The sequence below is a fragment of the Balaenoptera ricei genome, chromosome 1, assembly GCF_028023285.1.
Source record: "Balaenoptera ricei isolate mBalRic1 chromosome 1, mBalRic1.hap2, whole genome shotgun sequence".
NCBI classification, from domain to species: Eukaryota; Metazoa; Chordata; class Mammalia; order Artiodactyla; family Balaenopteridae; genus Balaenoptera; species Balaenoptera ricei.
In genome coordinates this window covers 148,357,185-148,379,693 of record NC_082639.1, presented here as the reverse complement: position 1 = coordinate 148,379,693, position 22,509 = coordinate 148,357,185, and the positions used below count along the sequence as shown (strand labels likewise).

The 22,509-nt window shown below is 36.1% G+C and overlaps 1 protein-coding gene across 1 annotated transcript in view; it reads right to left on the bottom strand.

The window, feature by feature from the left end:
* Positions 1 to 22,509, bottom strand: part of HMCN1 (hemicentin 1) — a 518,244-nt gene that overhangs the window by 228,867 nt on the left and 266,868 nt on the right. The window contains exons 16-26 of the mRNA XM_059937996.1: positions 21,883 to 22,077; positions 19,140 to 19,235; positions 17,845 to 17,972; positions 15,485 to 15,629; positions 11,927 to 12,039; positions 10,061 to 10,220; positions 9,267 to 9,435; positions 6,022 to 6,149; positions 3,915 to 4,187; positions 2,823 to 2,918; positions 81 to 275 (exon numbers count right to left, since the gene is read on the bottom strand). Coding sequence (XP_059793979.1) covers positions 81 to 275; positions 2,823 to 2,918; positions 3,915 to 4,187; positions 6,022 to 6,149; positions 9,267 to 9,435; positions 10,061 to 10,220; positions 11,927 to 12,039; positions 15,485 to 15,629; positions 17,845 to 17,972; positions 19,140 to 19,235; positions 21,883 to 22,077 — 1,698 coding nt within the window. The remainder of the gene's footprint in view (positions 1 to 80; positions 276 to 2,822; positions 2,919 to 3,914; positions 4,188 to 6,021; positions 6,150 to 9,266; positions 9,436 to 10,060; positions 10,221 to 11,926; positions 12,040 to 15,484; positions 15,630 to 17,844; positions 17,973 to 19,139; positions 19,236 to 21,882; positions 22,078 to 22,509) is intronic.

Below are 22,509 nucleotides of genomic sequence, written 5' to 3'. Positions count from 1 at the left end.
TGAAAGCATAACATATATAAAAGAATCTGAAAATGTCATATATTCAGTTATACGATTTTAGCATTTCTATCTGTATTTACCATGGACTTTGAGGTTATATTTTCTTTCTGTGGTTCCAGCTTCATTGACTGCCACACAAATGTACTCCCCACTGTCATACGGCGTAACAGAAGCAATAACCAACAATGTGCCATCTTCTAATATAGAAATACCAGGATCTCTGGCTGTCAGCTCTCTACCATTCCACAACCATTTGATGGTTGGTTTGGGGGTACCTAAATAAGAAATTAAAGCTTTGTGATATTTTACAACAAAATTAGAAGTCACTATTGAATATCAAATATCTTGAGGAGAAATAAAATTTGCTATGATTATAACAGGTACCCTTAGGTACTATGCTTCTTTGAAGATATTGCTCCTGGCATGGGATTTTGACGAGATTACAGTATTTAATGCCTCTAATTCCTGATCAGTCTTAAAAGATGTATGGTCTGTAGTGCAGAATTTGATCAAAGTTGTTTTTATCAAGACATTCAGATGATAGTAAGCAAAGCAAAACATTTTCTTGAGTGAGTTCATGGTGCTAGTGGGGGAAAAAAGCTATATTAATTAAATGGACTAGAAATGGGGAGAGTTTTTGGATGAAAATAAAGGAAGAACAAAAATAAGATACTATCAGAGGAATATACATGAAGATTGCTCAGAGTACATAAATGATGTACAGAAATGATGCTTCATAATTCACATTTTAAACAGGCCTAATAGAGCAGAGATGAGGAACTTCTACTAGCCACACATCTTCTGGGGATCCCATTCTGTTAAACAGAGGGCAATAGATTAATTCTTGACTTTTTATACTGAAAAGAAAGCTGAGAAAGCAGTGAGCAGAATTGCTTTCCTCAATTTATTTACGACCAAGAGAGTGAATGGAAGTTACATAACTCATGAATGAAAGTGATAAAAACCATCTTAAAATGCATAATGGAGCCAAAAGGACATACTTGAAATAGACAAACAGTAAACTCTATAATAAGAATGTATTTATTTAGCAAACAATGTGCCAGGCACTATTTTAAGTACTTTCACATTTTACTTAATCCCTATAAAAATAAAAAAAGCACATTCAATAAAATTAATAGAATTGTATAAGACATGGCTAATAATCTTATATTAAAGCATAATAAAAATATTAAAGAATGGTCATATATCTACGTACAAAAGAATGCCAGGAATACATAGAATGTGTCATTTAGGTTAAACTCAAATTGAGTTAAGGAATTATAAAAATGACTGTGATTGACTATGAATGACTATGAACTAATAAAATGACTATACTTATGGGAAAAAATAAAACAAAAATATTGGCCTATTTCATCATCCTCATAGTAAGATGCTGACTGATGAGGAAGAGAAGATAAAACTGATGGACTGCAGTTGTTCATGTTGTCAAGGAAAAAAGGGGGTTATAATCATTTCCTCACATCCTACTCATTCTTTTATGTGGTTCTCAAACTTCTCAATTAATATTTGTGAAGTTAATAAATGAAAAAGTAAATGAACGAGCAAAAGAAAGAAATTGTGTTCTATTTTATTTCTAAATGGTAGAACCACCATGGTCAAGATGAAATTCACGGCAAATAAAATGAAAAGGCATCTAGCTGTTTTAAATGAACTCAAGAGTTCTATCCCAGGTGAAAATAGAGTACTAGGAAGAGGTGGTATTTCAAAATGGAAAAGGGAAGTCCAAGCCAGCTTGGGAGTCAGGGATTCAGTGGAGAGTACAGAGCAATAGTGCCACTGGCAGGGCTCCATCAGTAGGAAGCACCCACAGAACTCAGCTGAACTTAAACCTTTCTCAAGGATCCTTCTCCAGGCCTTGCCTCCCTCCCCACTGGCTCTGGGAATAGTTACTGACAATTCTTTAGCTATCTGAAAATCTTGTTAAAGTTATCTTTCTTTTAATGCTGTTAAGAGATGCAAAATCTTGCTACAGTAACAGAGACAGCCTTAAGGACCTTCAACTGCCACTGTCTCCAGGGACAGGAGAGTTAAGAGTGACATGTGGGAGCACTAATGCTACCAGCGGCATGGAGCCCTCAGGGAGGTCACGGAAAGAATACTGCTTGGTCTTTGCCAGAACTGTTACAGACTCATTTGAGTCATTGCAGATGAACGCATATGCGAAAGAAAGGACGTTCTTAACCATCTATTGGGCATCCAGAGTAAGGTGATGGTGACAGTGCCTTTTTCACATCCTCTAGAGGAGAGAGAATAACAATCTCCTGCCAGGAAACATGGTGGGATAGAAAACCCAGAAATTCAGGGAGAGAAGGAGTTTGGACAAGCATCAGAGAGCCAAGTTACAACCTGGCTCCAGAATTACCAGTAGAGGATAAATCTAGAAAGAGGTTTTTAGGAAAGAAGTATCTAGAACAAACAAGGGGATTGCCCTAATTTATACCCCTGACTGAGAAAGATATGCAAAAGTTTGAATAGCCCTATCTGTCACATTTTAAAGAGAATTCTTGTCAAAAATAGAATGAACTAAGAAGGAACAGGAAGGAGCATGAACGACCTGGAAAACATGCTAGATGAGGCAAGTTTGAAAGAACAGAAGATATTTCCAGTGAAGGAAATAAAACACCTGGGACGGAAAAATACCTATTCAACCTAGTTGTTATTTGAAGAGGGATTAGTTTCCGTTATGCCCAAATGTTATAACGAGGACTGACAAGTAGAATTTTATGATGTTTGGGGTTCAATATAGAATTCTGGAACAATACAACACTATGCCAATGCCCATGTGTCCGAGTATTACACACCTTTTGCAGGACATGGAAATGCAATGCGTTGATTGGCCACTCTTTCTTGGAATGGAGTGTTATACGGAGGCTCTAGAACTTCCAGCGTAGGTGGTTCTGTTAGAAAAATAAATGCATTATCACAGGCTTTCCTTGGGCAATATCGAACTCTTCTGAGGCTACGTATGACACCTGCTTCTCTATTCCTACCTTTGCAATGGTATTCTCTCTGACAGGAGTGCTTTTCCTCCTGACTGGACATGGCTGGTTCCTTCCAGTCAACAAGATTTCACTATAAATATTATCTCCACAGAGAAGTCCTACATGACAATTCAATCTAAAGTAGCCAACTGCTGGGAGCATCACCCTGTTTTAATTTTCTACACAGCATGTCTCACGATCTGTATTTCTTGTTTATTAGCTTGCTTGCTTTCTGCCTACTTACAGAACCGCTCACGAGAGCAGGTGTTTTACCTTTGTCACTATTTCCTCCTCACTGCCCAGATCATGACAGACACCTGGCAGGAACTTGATAAACACTTGTTGCTTGAAGGAATAAAGATTCATCTTTTTTTTTTTTTTTTTTTTGGCCGTGACGCATGGCCTGTGGGATCTTAGTTCCCTGACCAGAGATCGAACCCATGCCCCCCTGCAGTGGAAGCTTGGAGCCCTAACCACTGGACCACCAGGGAAGTCCCCAAAGATTAATATTTAAACCCTCAAAATAAGGCCTACATCATTACAGGGAACAGTGGACCTCGACTTTCTAGGGAATAATATTGAGTGCAAATTACCACTATGAGGTAAATCCTACTCCAACCCACTCTGCCCACAATTTCTTCCAAACCAAAAATAGCGGGTGGGGCACTTATCTAGGATTGTTTCCACTGTCTACATCATCCAGGGCAACTCCATTTTCAAAGGTAAACAGTTTTGTAACATATAGTTTCATTTCTTTCTGGAATCATTCTCCTTTCAAAGTTAACTAGAGAGTCATATAAGTTATATAGAAATCTTCTAAAAGTGATCCAAGACCATCCAAGACTATATATTCTGTATAGACTCCAGGGTTTTTCCCCCACTGTACAAATATTTTCCTAGGCCAAAAATCACCTTGGACATGTAGCGTTATCTCCGTCTCATCACTGCCTGCTATGTTAGTAGCGACACATGTATATATGCCAGCATCGGAGAGCACAGCTTGGTCGATGCTGAATGTTCCATCTGGATGACTAATGTGCTGCAGTCCATCAACCAACATGGTGCTTCCACCTGTAAACCAGGTGATTACAGGAAGAGGTGTCCCTTGAGCGCTGCATGGAATGTCCACTCTTTGACCAACTTGGACTTTCATAACTGTAGGGCCACGCTGTATCTTTGGAGGCACTGGAAACAACAACTGAGTATTAATAATCCAACTTTTAAAAAACTCCTCCTTTTCTCACTTTAAATGAGAGCTCCTCACCAAGAGGCAGCATGAGAAAGTGGAATAATCTCAGGATTTGGACCCAGGCTCAGGCCACTTAACTAGCTGTGTGATCTAGGGCAATTCAGTAAATTTCCTGAGGCCTGCTTCCTTGATAATCCAGGCAAAATAACCTCTTCAATACCAATACACTGCAAGGATTATGGGAAATAATGAATATAAAACTCCTCATTCCAAACTCGAGGAAAAGTAAGCATTTAATGATGTCAGATTTCTTATAATATATAAATAACTTACAGTTTAAAGCCCTCTTAAATGGCAAACCAGTTAATTTCTATCATCTAAGTGAGTAAAACAAAAAGCATTTTTCTCCACGTATTCTTAGTTTTTGTTCTCTTTGTGGAAGGTTTAGCCAGACAGTACGAAATATTTCTAATAAAAGCTTTTGTTAATTTCAGAGAAGAAAATCAAGATAAAGCCTTTATTATTTCCCTTTATCTACATTCCTTCAGAAATTTAAATGAGATAATTTATCAAAACACTGGCAAGTAGTATTGGGTTCCACATACAAGCATTATGAACTATAGAATCAAGTTGACTCCTAAGAATATGATTAGAATTTATGTACTTTACTTCCCTAATAAACCCCATTCCTCTGTCCTTTTGTTAAAACTTAATATTTAACCAGTATATTCTAAAGGTTTTCCCTTACAACAAACTTTTAAGTTTGATAGTACAGGCATACTTTATTTTATTTTATTGTGCTTTGCTTCATTGCACTTCACAGATATTACAATTTTTACAAATTGAAGTTTTATGGCAACCCTGCATTGTCAAAGGATGGTTAGCATTTTTTAGCTGTAAAGTATTTTTAAATTAAGGTATGTACATTATTTTTAAAGACATAATGCTATTGCACACTTAATGGACTATAGTACAGTGTAAGCATAATTTTTATAGGCACTGGGAAATCAAAAAATTTGTGTGACTTACTTTATTGCCGTATTTGCCTTATTGAGATGGTCTGGAACTAAAACCGTAATATCTCCAAGATATGCCTGTATTATTATCGTCATTTTATGAAAGAGAAAATTAAATATAAAAGAGGGTAGGTAATATGCCTAATGCTAGTAAATGACAGAACTCTCATTGGATTTCATATCCCACAGTCAAGAGGACACTACTGCAGTGACTGATCTGAGAGTGAAATCAGGCCAAAACTATTTGAGAAAATTTCTTCTGATATTTGAATGTGTGGCTTACAGTATGTGCTCACTAAGCATGTGTTGAATGAATGAGTAATTATCAATAGATAGACTATGGCAAATTGAGAGAAGAAAGCAGACTACCTAGAGAGTTTTAAAGTAGTTAAAGAATCCCAGGAGCAGAATGTGTTCAGTGGCTGAGCTCTATAAACATTGAAAATGACCATTTATATGCTATTAAGTTCTTCCTTGAGCATTCACATTCGCTTCTACAAAAAGCCACCGGTCTAAACACATTTTCTTTTTTTTTATGGTGTATCAACAATAGTCATAAGTGACTATAGACATCTAGTAAAATTGAGATCCAAAATTTTAATACTGTGCATCTGAGGAAAAAGGGGAGAGTTGTTTACAGATGGCAGATAAAGATTTCAGAGTAAATGAAAGAAAATCACAAGTCTCAGATTTTAGAAAATTTTTCTGTAATTACTCTCTATCCAATTTGAGGTTAACTATCAAAGAAACTGGGACAATAGGTCTCCCTGTGGCCAGTATATGCCATAGCATATGCCTTCATTTCAAAACTCACCATGGACATTTAATTTAACAGACTGGGTCACGTTCCCAGCAATATTTGTGGCAACGCAAAGATACATCCCACTATCTGAAACGCGGGTCTCAGTGATCTTCATTGAACCAGAAGGAAGGAACGTGTGTCTAAAAGAAAGAAACCAGAGAGTAGACCATAAAGTATGAGGATTTAAATATCCCCTATGCAGTTACAATTCAATGTGAAATTACTACTCTGCAAGTTCTTTTTCAAACCATTCTCCCATCTATAATGTCATTTCTATACACCTTAAAAGTCAGGAATTTTAATAATTATCAAAATTGTCTTGTGTATTCTGTTTGTTGTTCTTACAAATACCAAATCAGTTTTCTTTTACATTTAAATCTAATGTAAGGGCCTGACATTGTCAAATAATTGTACATCTCTCTGCTTTGCTAAGTTGCAGCTTTACAAAGTAAATGTACATTTTAATAAACTGTAAATATACTCTGAACACATTATTGCTTTTTTCTAAAATGTTTTATTTAAAAATTTAGTATGTTAAAATAAAGGCAAAAGAAGGTACGTATGCAATTCTCAGATATATACTGAATATATTCCTCTTATGTAGTTAGGTAAACCAGATCTACATATAAAAATGTTATGTTAATTGTGCTAAAATAGCTGTAAGAGGGAGGGGGTCAAATAGACCTACTTACTATCAAGGTTTCTTATAAGCTAAGACAAATAAAGTGTGCTATTGGCCCAGAGACAGACAAATAGATAAACAGTTAAAGATGGAAACCCCCTTTCAAAAAAAAGACTTAAGCATGTATGAGAACTCAACATGTAATGTGCAATATCAGAGGCGGTGTTACAAAAAGTCAGGAAAGGATTGAGTATTCAAAAATGGTGTTGGGCAAGTGGCTCTCCACATGGGAAAAATAAATAAATAAGATTAGAGCACTACCTAATACTACACACAAAATAAAAATTCAGATGTATTAATATCCAAAATGTGAAAACAAACTTTAAAATTGCAATAAAACATTGGAGTCCTGTTTATGATCTTCCTAAAGTACAAATCTAAAGAAATGATAGATTAACACCTTGAGCTACATACAAATATTTAAATTCTGTACAACCAGACACCATACATAAACCTGAAAGGCTAGGAGTAGACTGAGAGAAGATATTTTCAACACATACAACAAACAAAGGATTGTTATTAAGAACAAAAACCAAATTTCTACATTCAATAAGAAAAAGAGAAACAAGTCACCAGAACGCTGCAGCAGGTTTAAAGAGGCAATTCACAGATAACACAAATGGCCAACAAACAAGGGAAAACATTCCAGGCTCACTAGAATTCAGTCACGTGAAAAGTAAGACAGTTGCAAGACACCACTTCACATCCATACGAACGGCAAAAAATTTTAAGTCAGTCAACACCACGCAGTGATTATAACATGGCAAAAGGTACACCTATATTCTGTTGGTGGAAGGTAAATCAGGATTGCCCCTTCAGAAGGCAGTTAAGCAGTGTCTACAAAGCTGAAAATAGTAATTCATTCTAACTAGAAATTGGGGTTCTAGGTACAAGTCACAAAGAAACATGCATATGCATACAAAGAGAGATATAAAAAGATATTCCCTGAAAAGCCTTGTTTCTAAAGCCAAAAAGAAAAAAGAAAAGAAGAAAATGTAGAAAGACAAAACAAACAAGAACATGAATGTCCATACACAGGGAAATGTATAAATAAAATGTAGAATATGTATATGGTAGTTAAAATGAATAAACTGAATATATTAAATATTGAGTCAATAAAGCAAGCAGTAGAATAATAATATAGAACATGTTACAATGGTAAATTGAAAACAAGTACACAAAACAAAACTAAAAATAGAGAAAACAATATTCTATACTATTTAAGGATGTATGCATAGGATATACACCAAGTCTGTGTCAGTGTTTGTGTCCCTGGGAAGGGAGAAAAGAGATTATGACTGAGGAGGGGAACAATGAAACTTCAACTTTATCTGAAATACGGTATTTCTTCTATTCAAAAATATTTGAGGCAAATATTTTTTCAAAGAAATAGTAAAGTAGTTCTTAATTGTTTACTTTTTTTCTCACCAGTCGTAGGGAAACTACTGTGGCATGAATTTATAGCTTCATAACTATACATCAACAAGTCTAAGAGACAATAGCTAGAGACTATAATTCTTATTCCGCCAGTAACTTCTGGCATGATGTTGAGTTAAAACAGTAATTGCTACCATTCTTTGAGAACCAGAGATGGGATATGGAATGTACATTATCTTATATCATCCTTTCAGGTATTATCCCCATTTTATAAACAAGAAATCTGGGCTTCCCTGGTGGCGCAGTGGTTGAGAATCCACCTGCCAATGCAGGGAACACGGGTTCGTGCCCCGGTCCAGGAGGATCCCACATGCCACGGAGCAACTAGGCCCGTGAGCCGCAACTACTGAGCCTGCGCGTCTGGAGCCTGTGCTCTGTAACAAAAGAGGCCATGACAGTGAGAGGCCTGCGCACCGCGATGAAGAGTGACCCCCGCTTGCCACAACTAGAGAAAGCCCTAGCACAGAAACGAAGACCCAACACAGCCAAAAATAAATAAATAAATAAATTTATTAAAAAAAAAAAAAAAAAAAAAAAGAAAGAAATCTGAGGTTTGAAGAGGCCCACTGAAAAAACTGCCAAAAGTTTCAGGTAAGCTTTAAGTGGTGGAGGTAAATTAAAACTCACACCTGCGTGGCAACAAAGGTTGTGCTCTTAAGGGCTGTGGCATTCTGCTTTCCATGTCACTTAGCCTATCAAATATATTGTTTCAGTGGGCCTTTATTTGTATAAGGGTTTAAGTTCAATCAAGAAGATTTTTACAAAGTCATCTAATGAAAGTCAAATCCTAGATATTAGAGAATGTATTGTGTTTTATTGCTCCTCTGGGATTAATGGAATTTTATAATATGCACTTTGTGCTAACCAGAATCTACATACAAATCCACTCCATTTTCGTAACTACCTTGTAGAATGCACCAGTGGGAAATTATGTCAAAGCTGGGTGTTAGCATTTCTGCTATTAAAGAATGACTTAGAAGGTATATATGTTTTCTGTAGGCTCGAATGTACATGTAAATTATCTCAAATTTAAAAGGTTTTTTTTTTTTTTTTGAGACATTTGAAAACCTGAACAAGTACAGTCACCTGTCCCAAGAGATTATGTTTCACATGTTTCGATTCATCCCAGGTCCCCTACCTTGGAGAGAATGGCGAGATGAGCTGGGTTTCTTTGGCCCAGGTAATGATGGGTGGGGGTAAGCTCTTCACTTCACATGGAAGTGTCACCTCTACCCCTGCAAGGACTGAGATCTCAACAGGCTTATCCTGGGACAGTCCTCGTTGATCTCCGAACACTCTGGGCCTTACTAAAATAAACACAAGTTTTGAAACGGAAACAGTACATTGAAAACAAAGCACACTTTAACTCACATTAAAATGTGGACTACTAATATTCTTCAGTAATTTGCAAAAAGACGCTGTTTGTTCCAAAGTTTCAGGACGTATCTAAAGCTTTCCATTAACACACATTGTGAGAGCTTAAAGGAAAATGACTAGGAAGTTTTCCTTTTTAGCTCCTTCTTTCAGAACACAATGCAGAGGTCAGCTGAAATGCCCTTTTAGAATCTAGCATCTGTAAAAGTAACCTCTCAAGGCAGAGCACTAACCAAGACATAGCTGAGGTTTGGCTTTGCTAGGAGTTTTAACTAAGTGGTGTTTCTAAAGAGGGTTGGGTACCATAAGCATACTCCTTGGGAAAACACCATAAAATTTTTCCGAAAGGCTATACAATTCCTCTCCCTTTAAATCAGAATCTAAGTAGAGGAGATGTTGGTTGGCAGGAAAGATGCATTTTTGTACAAAACTATAAACTTGGAAGAGTAGTTCACTTTAGGGGTACAGCTCTCTAGTAACATTATTTGGGAGAGAAATGTGAGTTTTGGCACAGACAGACAGTGTCAAAGAAAAACATTCCTCCCCGAGGGCTCTCACCATAGACGGTCAGCTGCACTTTCCTTTTGGCGTAGCCGGCTGCATTGGTGGCGGTGCAGACGTACTCCCCGCTCTCCTCACCTCCAGGGGACACCACATATAGACTTCCGTCAGCCCCTGCGGAAAACTTAGCACTGCTGGTGGAAATCCGCTCGCCTTTCTGCAAAACAACACAGAGCAAAAAGTGTTTTTTAAGATAATAAAGGAGTGACTTAATGTCTGGAAGAGGAAGAGAGGAAGAAAAAAATCTCTAAAGGGGAAAATACTAGATTGAAAGAATGCTAATTTGAAGAAAGCTCTTCGTAAGAAAAATTAAACAAACAATGCAAAGGTGACATTTCTTCATACCAAACTAGATTCCGTTCATTCCAAAGCTACTTAAAAGTGGAGGGGATGAGGTAGCAGCAGATGGGATGATTGTTTATGCTAAGCCAGGTACCATTTTGAGCACTTCACATGAATTAATTATGTTAATGCTCACAGCAATCTTATGAGTAGGAACCACCACAATCCCTGTTTTACAGATGAAAGCATTAAATCTGGGGGCTTGGTAGAGTAACTTGCCCAGGGCCAAAGAGTCAGTCAGTGGTAGAACTGGAACTCAAACCCAGGCAGGCAGGCTTGGGGGCCTAAACTCTTAACTTCTGTGCGTGATTCCAGCTCAAAGGCCATCCTGTAAAGACGATTTCATTTTTATATTTCCCTAAAATGCATTAAACTTCTACTCAGTACCAGAGATTGTGCAGTTTGGGGGATCAGCTTCACCACCATATTTTTGTGCCCAGGAGGCAGAAATCTTAACCTTTCAATTTAATTTACAGATGTCAAAACCAACTTCTCTATATTTCAGAGATTTTTAGAAGTATAAAATTAGATGTCATGACAAAATACTTTGGTTGTGACCCTAAATATACAAATGCCATATTTCATTATTATGCCATCATTTTATATTACTTTCTCTCTACCAGATTTAATCTACAGAAAATATGCCATCTTCATGGCTGTTGAAAGATGGAAAGGACTTCCTCAGGAAATGGAAGAAGGAAGTCCTTCTTTCCTCACTGCAAGAACATAAGGAAAAGCCAGAGAACTTCACGAAAGGGGGATAAATGAGTTCATATATGTGTCTTATTTTGGCTTCCAGAAGAGCAGAGTCCAAGATAAAGATTTGGAGTCAGAAAGTTTACTTGGAAAGTGATTCCCAGAGGCTTGAAGAGGACAGTTGGAGAGTGAGGCAAGAAGGAAGGAAAGCTAATAAAGGGTTTCACTGCCCTGGTTTCCTCCGTGGCTGGGCTTATAAGCTCAGTGTGCTCGGGGCCCTCTGAGAAACTACGTAGATGCACCCCAGAAGGATTCTTCTGATAGATGAGAAGTGGGACATTTATATGGGCCACCTCCCCCTCCCAGGAGTTAATGTTCTTGTACTTCCTGACCACTCAGCAGGCTAAGTGGCCTTGTGGGGTTTTGGAGAAAGCCCTGAGTCCCCAAACTAGAGAGGTACATGCATGACGAGTGACTCTGGCAGAGAGCATGGATCAGTCCACCAGAGCTGAGCTTAAGTCAAAAGGGTTTAGGGGATGTGGCAGGGAGTAAAAACGGATCTGCTACAACATGTGAAGTGCTTAGAAAAGTCCCCGGCGCAAAGAATGTGCTATATTAGTGTTCACTGTTGTGTTAATACTATTTAAGCATCAAGTAGTTGAATGCACTAAGGACATTTTAAGGTCCCGTCTAAGAGGTATGACTGTATGGGTTTTCCTTTCTGTAAGGTTCTGTGGTACAGTGACACGTTCCATGTATGAAAATATTCAAATATTGTTGTAGCAACACATATTATTAACAAACATCTCTAGATACGTCATTTACCTTGGACCAGATGATAGATGGTTTGGGGATTCCACTTGCCTTGCATGGTAAAGTTACTGGAATGCCTTCTATGGTACTGAGTACCTGCTGCCCATGCTGGATGGTTGGCAGAACTGGAAAAGGAAGCAACAGGCAGAATCTGAGCACCCGTCCTTCCATTCAGCCTCACAAGTTTAACGTTGAACATTTTCAGGAGATACGAATATTTCTAAAAACTAGCAAAGACAGCCTTTTCTGTTAGAAATGTATGGCAATTTGTAAGGGAGTGTAATAAAGTAAATAAAATAGTTGCAATCTGAAGAATTTAATAAAAACTTAAAATCAAGTTGTAAATTAAGTTGATTTTCCTAACAAAAATAAGAGAGGACTGAAGGAAATCGTATCTTCAGGAAATTCAAGCTAGAACTACATCCTAACAGTTACACACTTAACATATCTTTCACCATTGTCCATTACCCCATTAAGCTGCAGTGAGCTGACTTAACCTCACCTCCAGAGAAATGGACTGTTTAACCACTACAGATTAAATACCTGTCTATACACAAGAATCACTTAGCAAGCTACTAAATTTAACCTCGAAAATAGAATCTATTTTTGTAAAAGGAATTCAAGAGTAAAGCTTGAAAGGCCTCAGGAGTTTACATTTAAAAGTCTAAAATACAAGATTCTAAGTCAATATTTTTCAGTAAGAATGCATACCTTTTGACTTTAGAAAGCAACTAAAGAATTGACATTATATGATTGGAAGCAAAAGGAAAGGGAAGACTTCATCATTCTATTCTGTATATATCTGTTCATCATAACCAACTTGCATACAAAAAATTATCAATACTCAATGTCCTCAAAATAAAGAATTTGATTAAAGAAGCTCCCAGGGACTTTACTGGTGGTCCAATGTTAAAGAATCCGCCTTCCAATGCAGGGGACGCGGGTTCCATCCCTGATCAGGGAACTAAGATTCCCACATGCCGCAGGGCAACTAAGCCCACGTGCCACAACTACTGAGCCCGGGTGCCTCAACTAGAGAGAAGCCTGCGTGCCACAAACTACAGAGCCCATGCATTCTGGAACCCACGCGCCACAACTAGAGAAGAGAAAACCTGCACACCACAACTAGAGAGAAGCCCGCACTCCACAACAAAGAGCCTGTGCGCTGCAACAAAAGATCCCGCATGCCTCAACGAGGATCCTGCATGTCGCAACTAAGACCCGACGCAGCCAAAAATAAATAAATAAATTAATTAAATAAATAAATAATAAATCTTAAAAAAAAAAAAAAAAGCTCCCATACGTGAAAGTACCTAACACAGTGCAAGGAACGTAATAAAAGTCCAATATATACCAGGAATTTCCTTTCCTTCCCCCAGAAAGATGAGACTGGAGCTGTTCCCTAGAGCTCAAGCACTCACTGTGGCTCTTGTTTTTAAGTCAGATTTCTCTAGAATTATCCCAGCTACCCTGGAGTAGAAGTTTGCCAGAACAAGAGAAACCAGAGACCTCAGTGCAAAAGCTTCCTTTTGAAAGGCTTAGATGAGCTTTGCTACATCCTTGTATTTTCCTAAGGCTGGGATTATTCTTTAGATCATATCTTCTTAAAGAATTGGCAGTAAATTCCCAGCCCTAGACAAGAATGTCAGGCTACTCTCTAAAGCGAGAAATTTAATTTCCAGAATCATCATGGAATAGTCAACTTACAACTTTGCTGTCATTTTATGGCAACATGGAATAAGCCATTTTTTAAAATACATATTCAGTTTGACAGCTATAAAGGTAAGTGGCAAATTTAGGCAACAGTTTTTCAAATCTGATGACATTTGAGTATGGAAGGGTTTTTCTCTCCAGATTGTCAATCTATGTAAATCAACATGACAATTAAATAGTTTGTCATTTTAATTTGCACTTATACATGCATTCGTTAATTCAATTCTTCTAAGAATTCATTGAGAGCCTTTGATTTACAATGTTGTGTTAATTTCTACTGTACAGCAAAGTGACTCAGTTATACACACACACATATATATATATTCTTTTTATAATATTCTTTTCCATTATGGTTTATCTCAGGATATAATAAATACTCTTAAAAGTGGAGAGGCAGAGTGATGAAATTAACATAAATACAGAGGTATAGAGAAATTGTGATACTGCATCACATCCAACTCAAAGGCAAATCTGTCCTCTAAATAGCTGTTTGGTTTAGTTCATGTCAAACGCTGGGTTAATTTTTCTTAATCTTATTAACTAAATCAGTTACTCATTTTGGCCTAAGATGGATGAAACAATGTTATGAAATGACCTTTTAACTTTTAATTGTTAAAATTTTTCGCATCTTGATAAACCACATCATTGGTTTGTCTTGTCTTCTCCATACTCCTCGGATTTGGCAGACATCACAACTAATCGTGTCACTCTTTCACCCAAGTGAAAATTTATATCAGCATTCTTCTCAACACAATATTATAGGCAGTTGCTAGACGCCAAAGGGAGATGACATGAATGCATTTCTACCGTAGATTCTCAAACTGGTCCATAAGCACCCTCCGCAAAATGTATGGACTGATCTTCTTTAAAAAATAGTTAAACACAACTATACCCAATTTGACATTACGTATTTTCTCAACTAATTTAATGTTACTTTGGTATTTCTTCAAGAATATCTCACATAATGTTGGTGGAGATTAGTACAGGATTGGTATAACACTGAAAGAGGTGGAAGAGGCTATTTACAATGAGAAGCACACATTAAAAAGAAGATGGCCTGTATCCACTGAAAATTTCAACAGAACAAGCAAAATTTGGAAATTACTGGATTCTCCACTCCAGACCCTAAAAAAGACTGAATCAACTACTAAAAATAAATGTTCTTGTCTACTTTCATCCCTGTACACAGAGCTAGTTTTTAATACAACACTTTAAAAAGCAAATGTTGCAAAGTCTTTAAAGGAAATATACAAAAAAAGTTACGACAATTTCTTAAGCTATGAAGCTGTTATTTATTGAGATGTAAAAAGTTGGTAATGGTTACTCACGAATGGAAAAAAGATAGTTTCTGGATTTTTTATTTGTGAACTTTAAGTTATTTAACACGCAAAAAGATTGTTTGGAGCACATGAAGTGGCCTTTAGAAAAGTTTAGGTCATTTCTAGCAAGCACACAAAGGGGTCATTAGTAAGAAAATGCTTGTTGCACAATCAGAGAACAAGAGGCAGTTTGGATGGTACAATAAGTTCAGCTTGCCTGAAATTAAAATGTACTTTTAAACATAACTCTTTGAGAGCTGAGTTCACTTTTATCAATTAAGAAACCACTTACAAAAGCCCTTGGAGAGACTCAGCGAGTGACTCCCAATAATGTCTTTTTGTATATACAGAAAAGGGAAATCTGGAAAAAAGCCTTAACAATGTAAATATTGTTCAAGAAATAAGGCTTTTTGTTAAGAATAACAATTAGAAAAGATATCTACTTCTTAAAACTAGAAGAACGGAGTTATTTGATTTAAAGATATGAACCCAGCTTTGAACATGGTTTGGAAAGCATTATGATGGGTGTGCCTCTTACCATGCACGTCCACAGTGGTAGTTTTGCTAATGGTTCCAGCAACATTACTGGCCACACAAGTATACTCGCCCCCATCCTGCAGCCGAGCTCTTTCAACATGGAGACTCCCGTCACTGCGCACAGTGATGTAAGGATTTTGGACCAACTTGAAGGAAAAAAAAGTTATTTTATTTTTTTTGAATTTAGTTTTTATTACCATTGTTACAGTAGCCACTTAGATTTAACTTTATGGTTTCAGTGTTGCTTGAAAGGCTTATTATTTATTTATAATTTTTATTGAAGTATAGCTTACTTACAATATTATATTAGTTACAGGTGTACAACATAGTAATTTGATATTTTTATAGATTATTCTCTGTACATAGTTATTATTAAACATTGACTATATTTCCTGTGCTGTATATTACCTTCTTGTAACTTATTTATTTTATACCTAGTAGGTTGTACTTCTTAATCCCCTTCACCTATTTTGCCCCTCCCCACAGCCCACCACCCTCTGGTGACCACTAGTTTGTTTTCTGTATCTGAGTCTTTCTGTTTTGTTATATTCATTTGTTTCTTTTATTTTTTTAGGTTCTACGTATAAGTGAAAACATGCAGTATTTGTCTTTCTCTGACTTATTTCACTATGTTTAATACTCTCCAGGTCCAACCATGCTATGCAAATGACAAAATTTCATTCTTTTTTATAGCTGAGTAATATTCCATTGTCTCTATATACTATATCTTCTTTACCCATTCATCTGTTGATGGACACTTAGGCTGTCTTGGCGATTGTAAATAAAGCTGCTATGAACATTGGGGTACATGTGTCTTTTTGAATTAGTTTTTTTGTTTTCCTTGGACAGATACCAGGAGTGGAATTGCTGGATCACAGCATGTGAAAAGCTTATTAAAAGTATAATTTCTGTATTGGGTTCTTAATTTTTAATTCATGTCTTAGTTAGCTGGAAAATAACTTCAAGTAATTAAAAGAAATAAAGACCTCTCAGTGGTTTATATTTTGTGACTGTGCACATATGAGAATGACTTTTAATTAAACAGGCAATATTGTATAAGTCCAAACCAGATCTGCTTTCTTCTCCAACTGGGTTATTAAATGTGTTATAAAATAACAAAATATTTTAACACGCTTAAGTGAAAAATGATGAGCATAAAATGTTACCAAGAGTAGCATCAATTGTATGTCACTGTGATATACCACCAAAAAGTCTACCCACTAACATCTGTCAGAATTATGCACATATTGGAAAGGGAAAGAAATAGAAACAACACTAATTCCCTGTTTCTGTAATTTTTGTTATCATGAAGGACCCAAATTTCACTTTTACTTTTGGCTTAATTTGTTCTTTTTCAAGAAGGTTTTACTACCACTTGCAAGCCATTTGACATTTTCATTCTGGCAAACAGGCATCATTCAAGCTGAGAGAATGTGACTTAATCTCAACATGCACCCTTTTCAGTGACAGATACAAATAATATTAGAGGGCAATGTATGATATAGGAACTGCATGAGAGAAGGTTGACAACGGTTTCTGTTAAGAATCATCCCCTCTAACTCGGTAACATTTATGCATTTTGTTCAATAATAGGGTACTTTAGTGCTCAAACAGTATCATCCTATGTTATAAGGGCATTTATTATTGAGTGAGGTGCACTCATTTTTCTCAGGTTTTTATGCATATACGAACAATTTTACATCTTATCCCATGGAGTCAATTCACTTTTAATTGGTACTTCACTAAGGGAGTAAGTCTAAATACTCTGGAAAATGGAAGGAAAAATGCTCTGGACTAGGTGAAAATTTATTGCCATAGATAGCATGTTTACAGAATAATTCCTTACAACTGTGAAAATTTTTCACATTCCTTCATAATCAAAAGTTACGCAATGAAAACCAATGACACAAAATAGATCCACATTTTAAAATAGTTCACGATAAAAGAATGTTTGATGATAACAATAAAGATTAATATATAAAACAAAAGAATGTTACGAGAATATTAACATTTTATTATGTCCTGCAAAGAAGGATATAAAATATTTAAATCCTATGGAAAAAAACTTCATACTTGCTTCAGTTATTACATATTCTGAAGAGAGTTTACTAGTTATAAAATTATAAAAATTACACCATTGACTATTTCTCCATCATATTAATTTCAAAATAATATGAACTGCATAAACATGTTAATACTGAAGAAAAGTTTTGGTACACTTAAAAAATATATGTTTGTATATTTATTACATTAAAATTTCAATGTTTGGAATACATTGCCTCTTACGCAAGAGGCAATATATGAATATGAATTCATATTACGCAAGAGGAATATGAATTCATGGATTTAAAATGTTCTTACCATGGCTGAATTCTTAATCCACCGACGTTCTGGAATGGGATTTCCAGCCAATAGAACACAAGGTAAAGTCAGCTGCTGTCCTTCAATTACACTGGTCACTGGAGGGCTGATTCCAATGAGTGGAGCAACTAAATCAGAGAGAGAACACAGGCACTGTCAGTGCTATTTCATCCAAAGGAAGGCAAATTCTTTTATAGGCAAAGATGACTACTAATTATGCTATTAGAAACTGAATTTTCAAGAACAAGATTTTTAAATGTACATGGGTATGAATTGGAAGATAGAGATAAAGGACCCTTCTAAGCAGAGGGAATGGCAAGAGGACAGGTAATAGCAAAGAAGTAGAGAAAGTAAAAAAGAATAAGTCTATGGCATGAAAGGGCAGAAAAGTCAAGCCAAGAAATTTGCAATGTATTCAAATGGAGAGTGACTGAAAGCATTGATAAATAGAAGAGTGGAATCATCAGAACCCTTTTCAGGAAATATCACTCTGAGAACTTACTGGACAAGGGAAAATTGGAAGGGATGAGATTAGTGAGTAGGCTGTCATAAGAGCTCAGGCAAATAAAATGAGGTGGACTTAGATGGAAATGAGTGAAGTAATTCAACATAAATCAAAGCAAAATCTCTAAGAGAGTCTTCTTGGAAAATTTAAATACACGTAGATGAATTGAGGGAGATACATAAAGAAAATTCTATAGAAGTGTATTAATGAAATTTAAAAATCACAATAAATGATGTAATAATTTAAACAATGTAGGACTAGTGCGTAAATAGAATTCCAAGGAATAGACATAAGATTATAAATTTAGCATGTGACCAAATGGGCATTTTACTCAGTGGGAAGAGAACATGCAATAAAAACATTAAAACAAATGTCTTACTACTTGGAAATAATGGATATTATATTCTTACTTCATATCATACACAGAAATAATTCCATGTGGACTAAAATAATAAGTGTAAAGAAAAGAACTAGAAAAGCACACCACCACCCTAACGCGTGTGTGTGTTGTATGTGTGTACTCATACTTAGACTTAAATGAATTTATTCAATTGACCTTCATTTCTTCAAATGGAAGATAAGGAGCTTGAAGATGATGATCTCTATTTTCCAGTTCTAACATCATGAAATATGAAATAGGGTGGGGAGAAGGAAGGCTAATGTGGTAATCAGATGTTTACCTGTTTTTTGTTTGTTTGTTTGTTTTTAATGGTACAGGCAAGAGATGAGGTACTAAGAGGAGTCTGATGTTTTCAAAAAGTGTGGTGTCTAAGTACTTAATTGATCTTACCAAGTCCTGTCACTGTTACTGTTGCCTGGGACTGGATCTTTCCAAACTGGTTTTCAGCTTCACAAATATATGTTCCTTTATCATTTGCCCATAAGTCTAAAAAGAAGAGATAATTTACCCATTCAACATCATCTGTGGAGCATTAACTATGTGTCAGGCACCATGCTTGTGATCTGGTAGTTCCCATTCTAGGGGAGGAGACATACCTTGAAAGCAACAATCATACCACAGTGTGACGACTGCTCTAATTTGAGCTTCAGACAATGAGCTATGGGGACACAGAGACAGAACTGACTGATGGCACAAGGAGGAGTTCGGGAAGGATTCACATAGGAGGTAATACCTAAGCTGTACCTGAAACAGTAGGTAGAACAGAGGAAGGGCAGTCCAAGCCTAACAGGCTGCAAAGGCAAGAGCATGACTTGAAAAATCATGGTCTGTTCAAAGAATGGAAAGCTGCAGTACCACCCTGGGGGCATTTTGGAGGTTTGCAGGGGCAATTGCTTTCATTGGTCCAATGATCAGGGGAGTCCACTGGCAAAAACTAGGGAGAAAATGCATGGGGGGGATTCATGAAAGGAACAATATCCCAAGTTCACCAAGACTTTTGAAGGCCCCACTGGAAATTCATGGATGTGATGACTTTGTTTATAATTATTTGAGCCTACAACCTAATTCTGTATAAGTGGAAGAAAGAAAGAACTTTTGCAAGAATTGCCCGCCATTTCAGAAAATCACTTCACCAGCCTGGAGTTTCTGAGTCATCAATCCCATATTCCTGGATCAGTCTACATTTTAGCTCTCAAATTCATGGTGATGTACATAACGTGTATGCATATTGTATGAGCATTGCCAGAGTATTTATCTATTTAAATAAATATTATTTTAATAAAAATTACTTTCCTTTGTTTTCCTTTGTACTATATTTTGCAGGTTAAAATAATTTTTATTATGTAGGTTGATCAAATACATAGAATTTTCAGAATAATAAAAAGGATATTTATAAAATATTTAAAATTAAAGAGTGTGTTAGGGGATTAGGATGAGGATCGCTGGGTTACAGGCTGTGTGGGCATAGTCAGGAGCCTGAAGATGAAGAGGTAGCCTGGTGTCTTATAAAACAGTAAAGTTTTATCTTATGAGCAACTGGGGAGTCAAGAGAAGATTTTAAATAGGGGATTGATCGTCACCTTTGCAACTATCTTAACTAAAATAGGCACAGTTTAATCTATTGATAAGACGTTGACATAGCTTTCCATTATGAATAGTTCCATACTATCCCAAATAAAGAGCAGTGACCAAGTTTCTACTCTGTTAACCACATGCATATAACTGCAGAATTGCATCTGGTAAGCACAGACAGTGTTCACTCTCAAAATTAGCAAACATTCATTTGCCAAGGAAAGCTCAGCAAATCACCTGGTTCATAAGTTATACATTGTTTCTAACCAAGATAGTCTCCATATTATCAACTCGGGCTAATTTCTGTAGAAATACAAAATACCAGGGAGAGCTAAGTTTCTCATCATTAGTTTCCTTTTAGATGATTTAATTTGAACAACTGGGCAACCATCGGTGAATACACTGCCCTCCTTTATTCTTACTTTTCTTTCATTTCCGCTAACTGATTTGTTTTCAGGTCTCATTTGTTTCCCTCTGGGTTGTTTCTCATCACCACCATCACCCTACCTATATGACCCTCCCCATTCTTCCCTCCTGCTCCTGTCTCCTCATATCCTGCAGGGGAGCTGTTCTGAAACAATACTTTCACATGCCTTTTCGTGCCTTTGAAGCTTGGGGGTCTATTTTCTACCTCACCAACTACATTTCTTCACCTGCACGTTTCAGTTCCTGCACAATCTGACCCAATCTAAAGAGTAACTCTGGTAGGTACTTTTGTGACCATCCACTCAGACAGTAGATTGTAAAATGCCTGAGTGAGGAACCCCATATTTGACTTCTGTCTTCACCTAGCACAGAGCTGTAAGCACTTGTAATTAGACAGTTTAATTTGTATTGAAAGTTTAAGTGGTTAATGCACATTTAATTGTTAATAAACATGAAAATCACTTATTGGGGGCTTTCTACAAAATATCCTAAAAATGCAATTTTATTAAAAAAGTCAATTAATCATCTAAATGTTTTAACTCCTCTGGTGCCAGTATCCAAATAGTCTTAACAATATTTGAAAAAGTGCTAAGTGTTTACAAATATCTGAATGCTTAATAGCTTACAGGTAAAAGTTTGGGATGATGGCATATTTGACTTTTTAAAAAATGTTTTGCTCCAGATAGATATAGCTTTTAATTAAAAATTTTTGATAGTGTATAGTGTCCCTATGCATGTGGTTATGTGTTCTTGGCCCAAAATAATTAACATTAACTAACTACTAGTAATATTTTACCTTTCTATACAACAGGTGGTACAAGAGTCAATAAAATGTGATTACTTATTCACCTACAGGCCCAGGAGACTCTATTTGCAATAAGAAACAGTGAGATATGAAGAAGTCATATTGCTTCATAAGTCTATATGATATAGTAATGACATAAAATTGAATAAAATGTTATTCATTTATGACAATTCCCAGATATGAGTTCAGTATTACTTTAAAATGAAACGCAACAAACACAAAATATGTTGGCACGATTAATTCACTATTTTAAACATAGCAACACCTATGTATAAAAAATGTATAATTTATATGTATATATTTGTATAAAATATATTTCCTTTAACCTACTTGAAATAAAGAGAGCTCCTGTTCTTAGTTGGCTGATGGAACTCACTGAAAAAGGTCTTGAGTAGATGGGCATGTTGTCTAACCTTCGCCATTTAACCTTTGGTTCTGGATAACCCTGGACATAGCAAGGTAATGTCACATTTGAGCCAATTTCCATAGACACATCAGCAGGTTCTTGTATAAAAACTGGAGGTGCTAGAAGATATTTAAAATGAAAAAAAGTGGTCATTGGTATAGTATACATGTGCATTAAATATAAATTAATTATTAAACTATCAACAGATTGAATTCAAATCAAATCATGGTTCATATAATATTATAAACATAGGCTTTAAGTATTCCTGTCTGCTATTGAAATAGATTTTTTTAATAAATGAATAGAGGCACAAAGAAGTTCAACTATTTCCTTAAAGTGATAAGATGGAAAGGGTGGGAATTTAAATCAAGATTTCCTTAACTAATGGAATTTGTTTTCAATTTTAGTTTACGCCATACTCCTCAAAACTTAAAATTTTTCCTACAAATAAGTCTTCCTTGCAACGAAATATTTTTGACACTTTCCAAAACTTACTTCTTTAGGCTGAATTTTTAAATAAACTAATTATATCAGAGTTCATTCTTCAATAG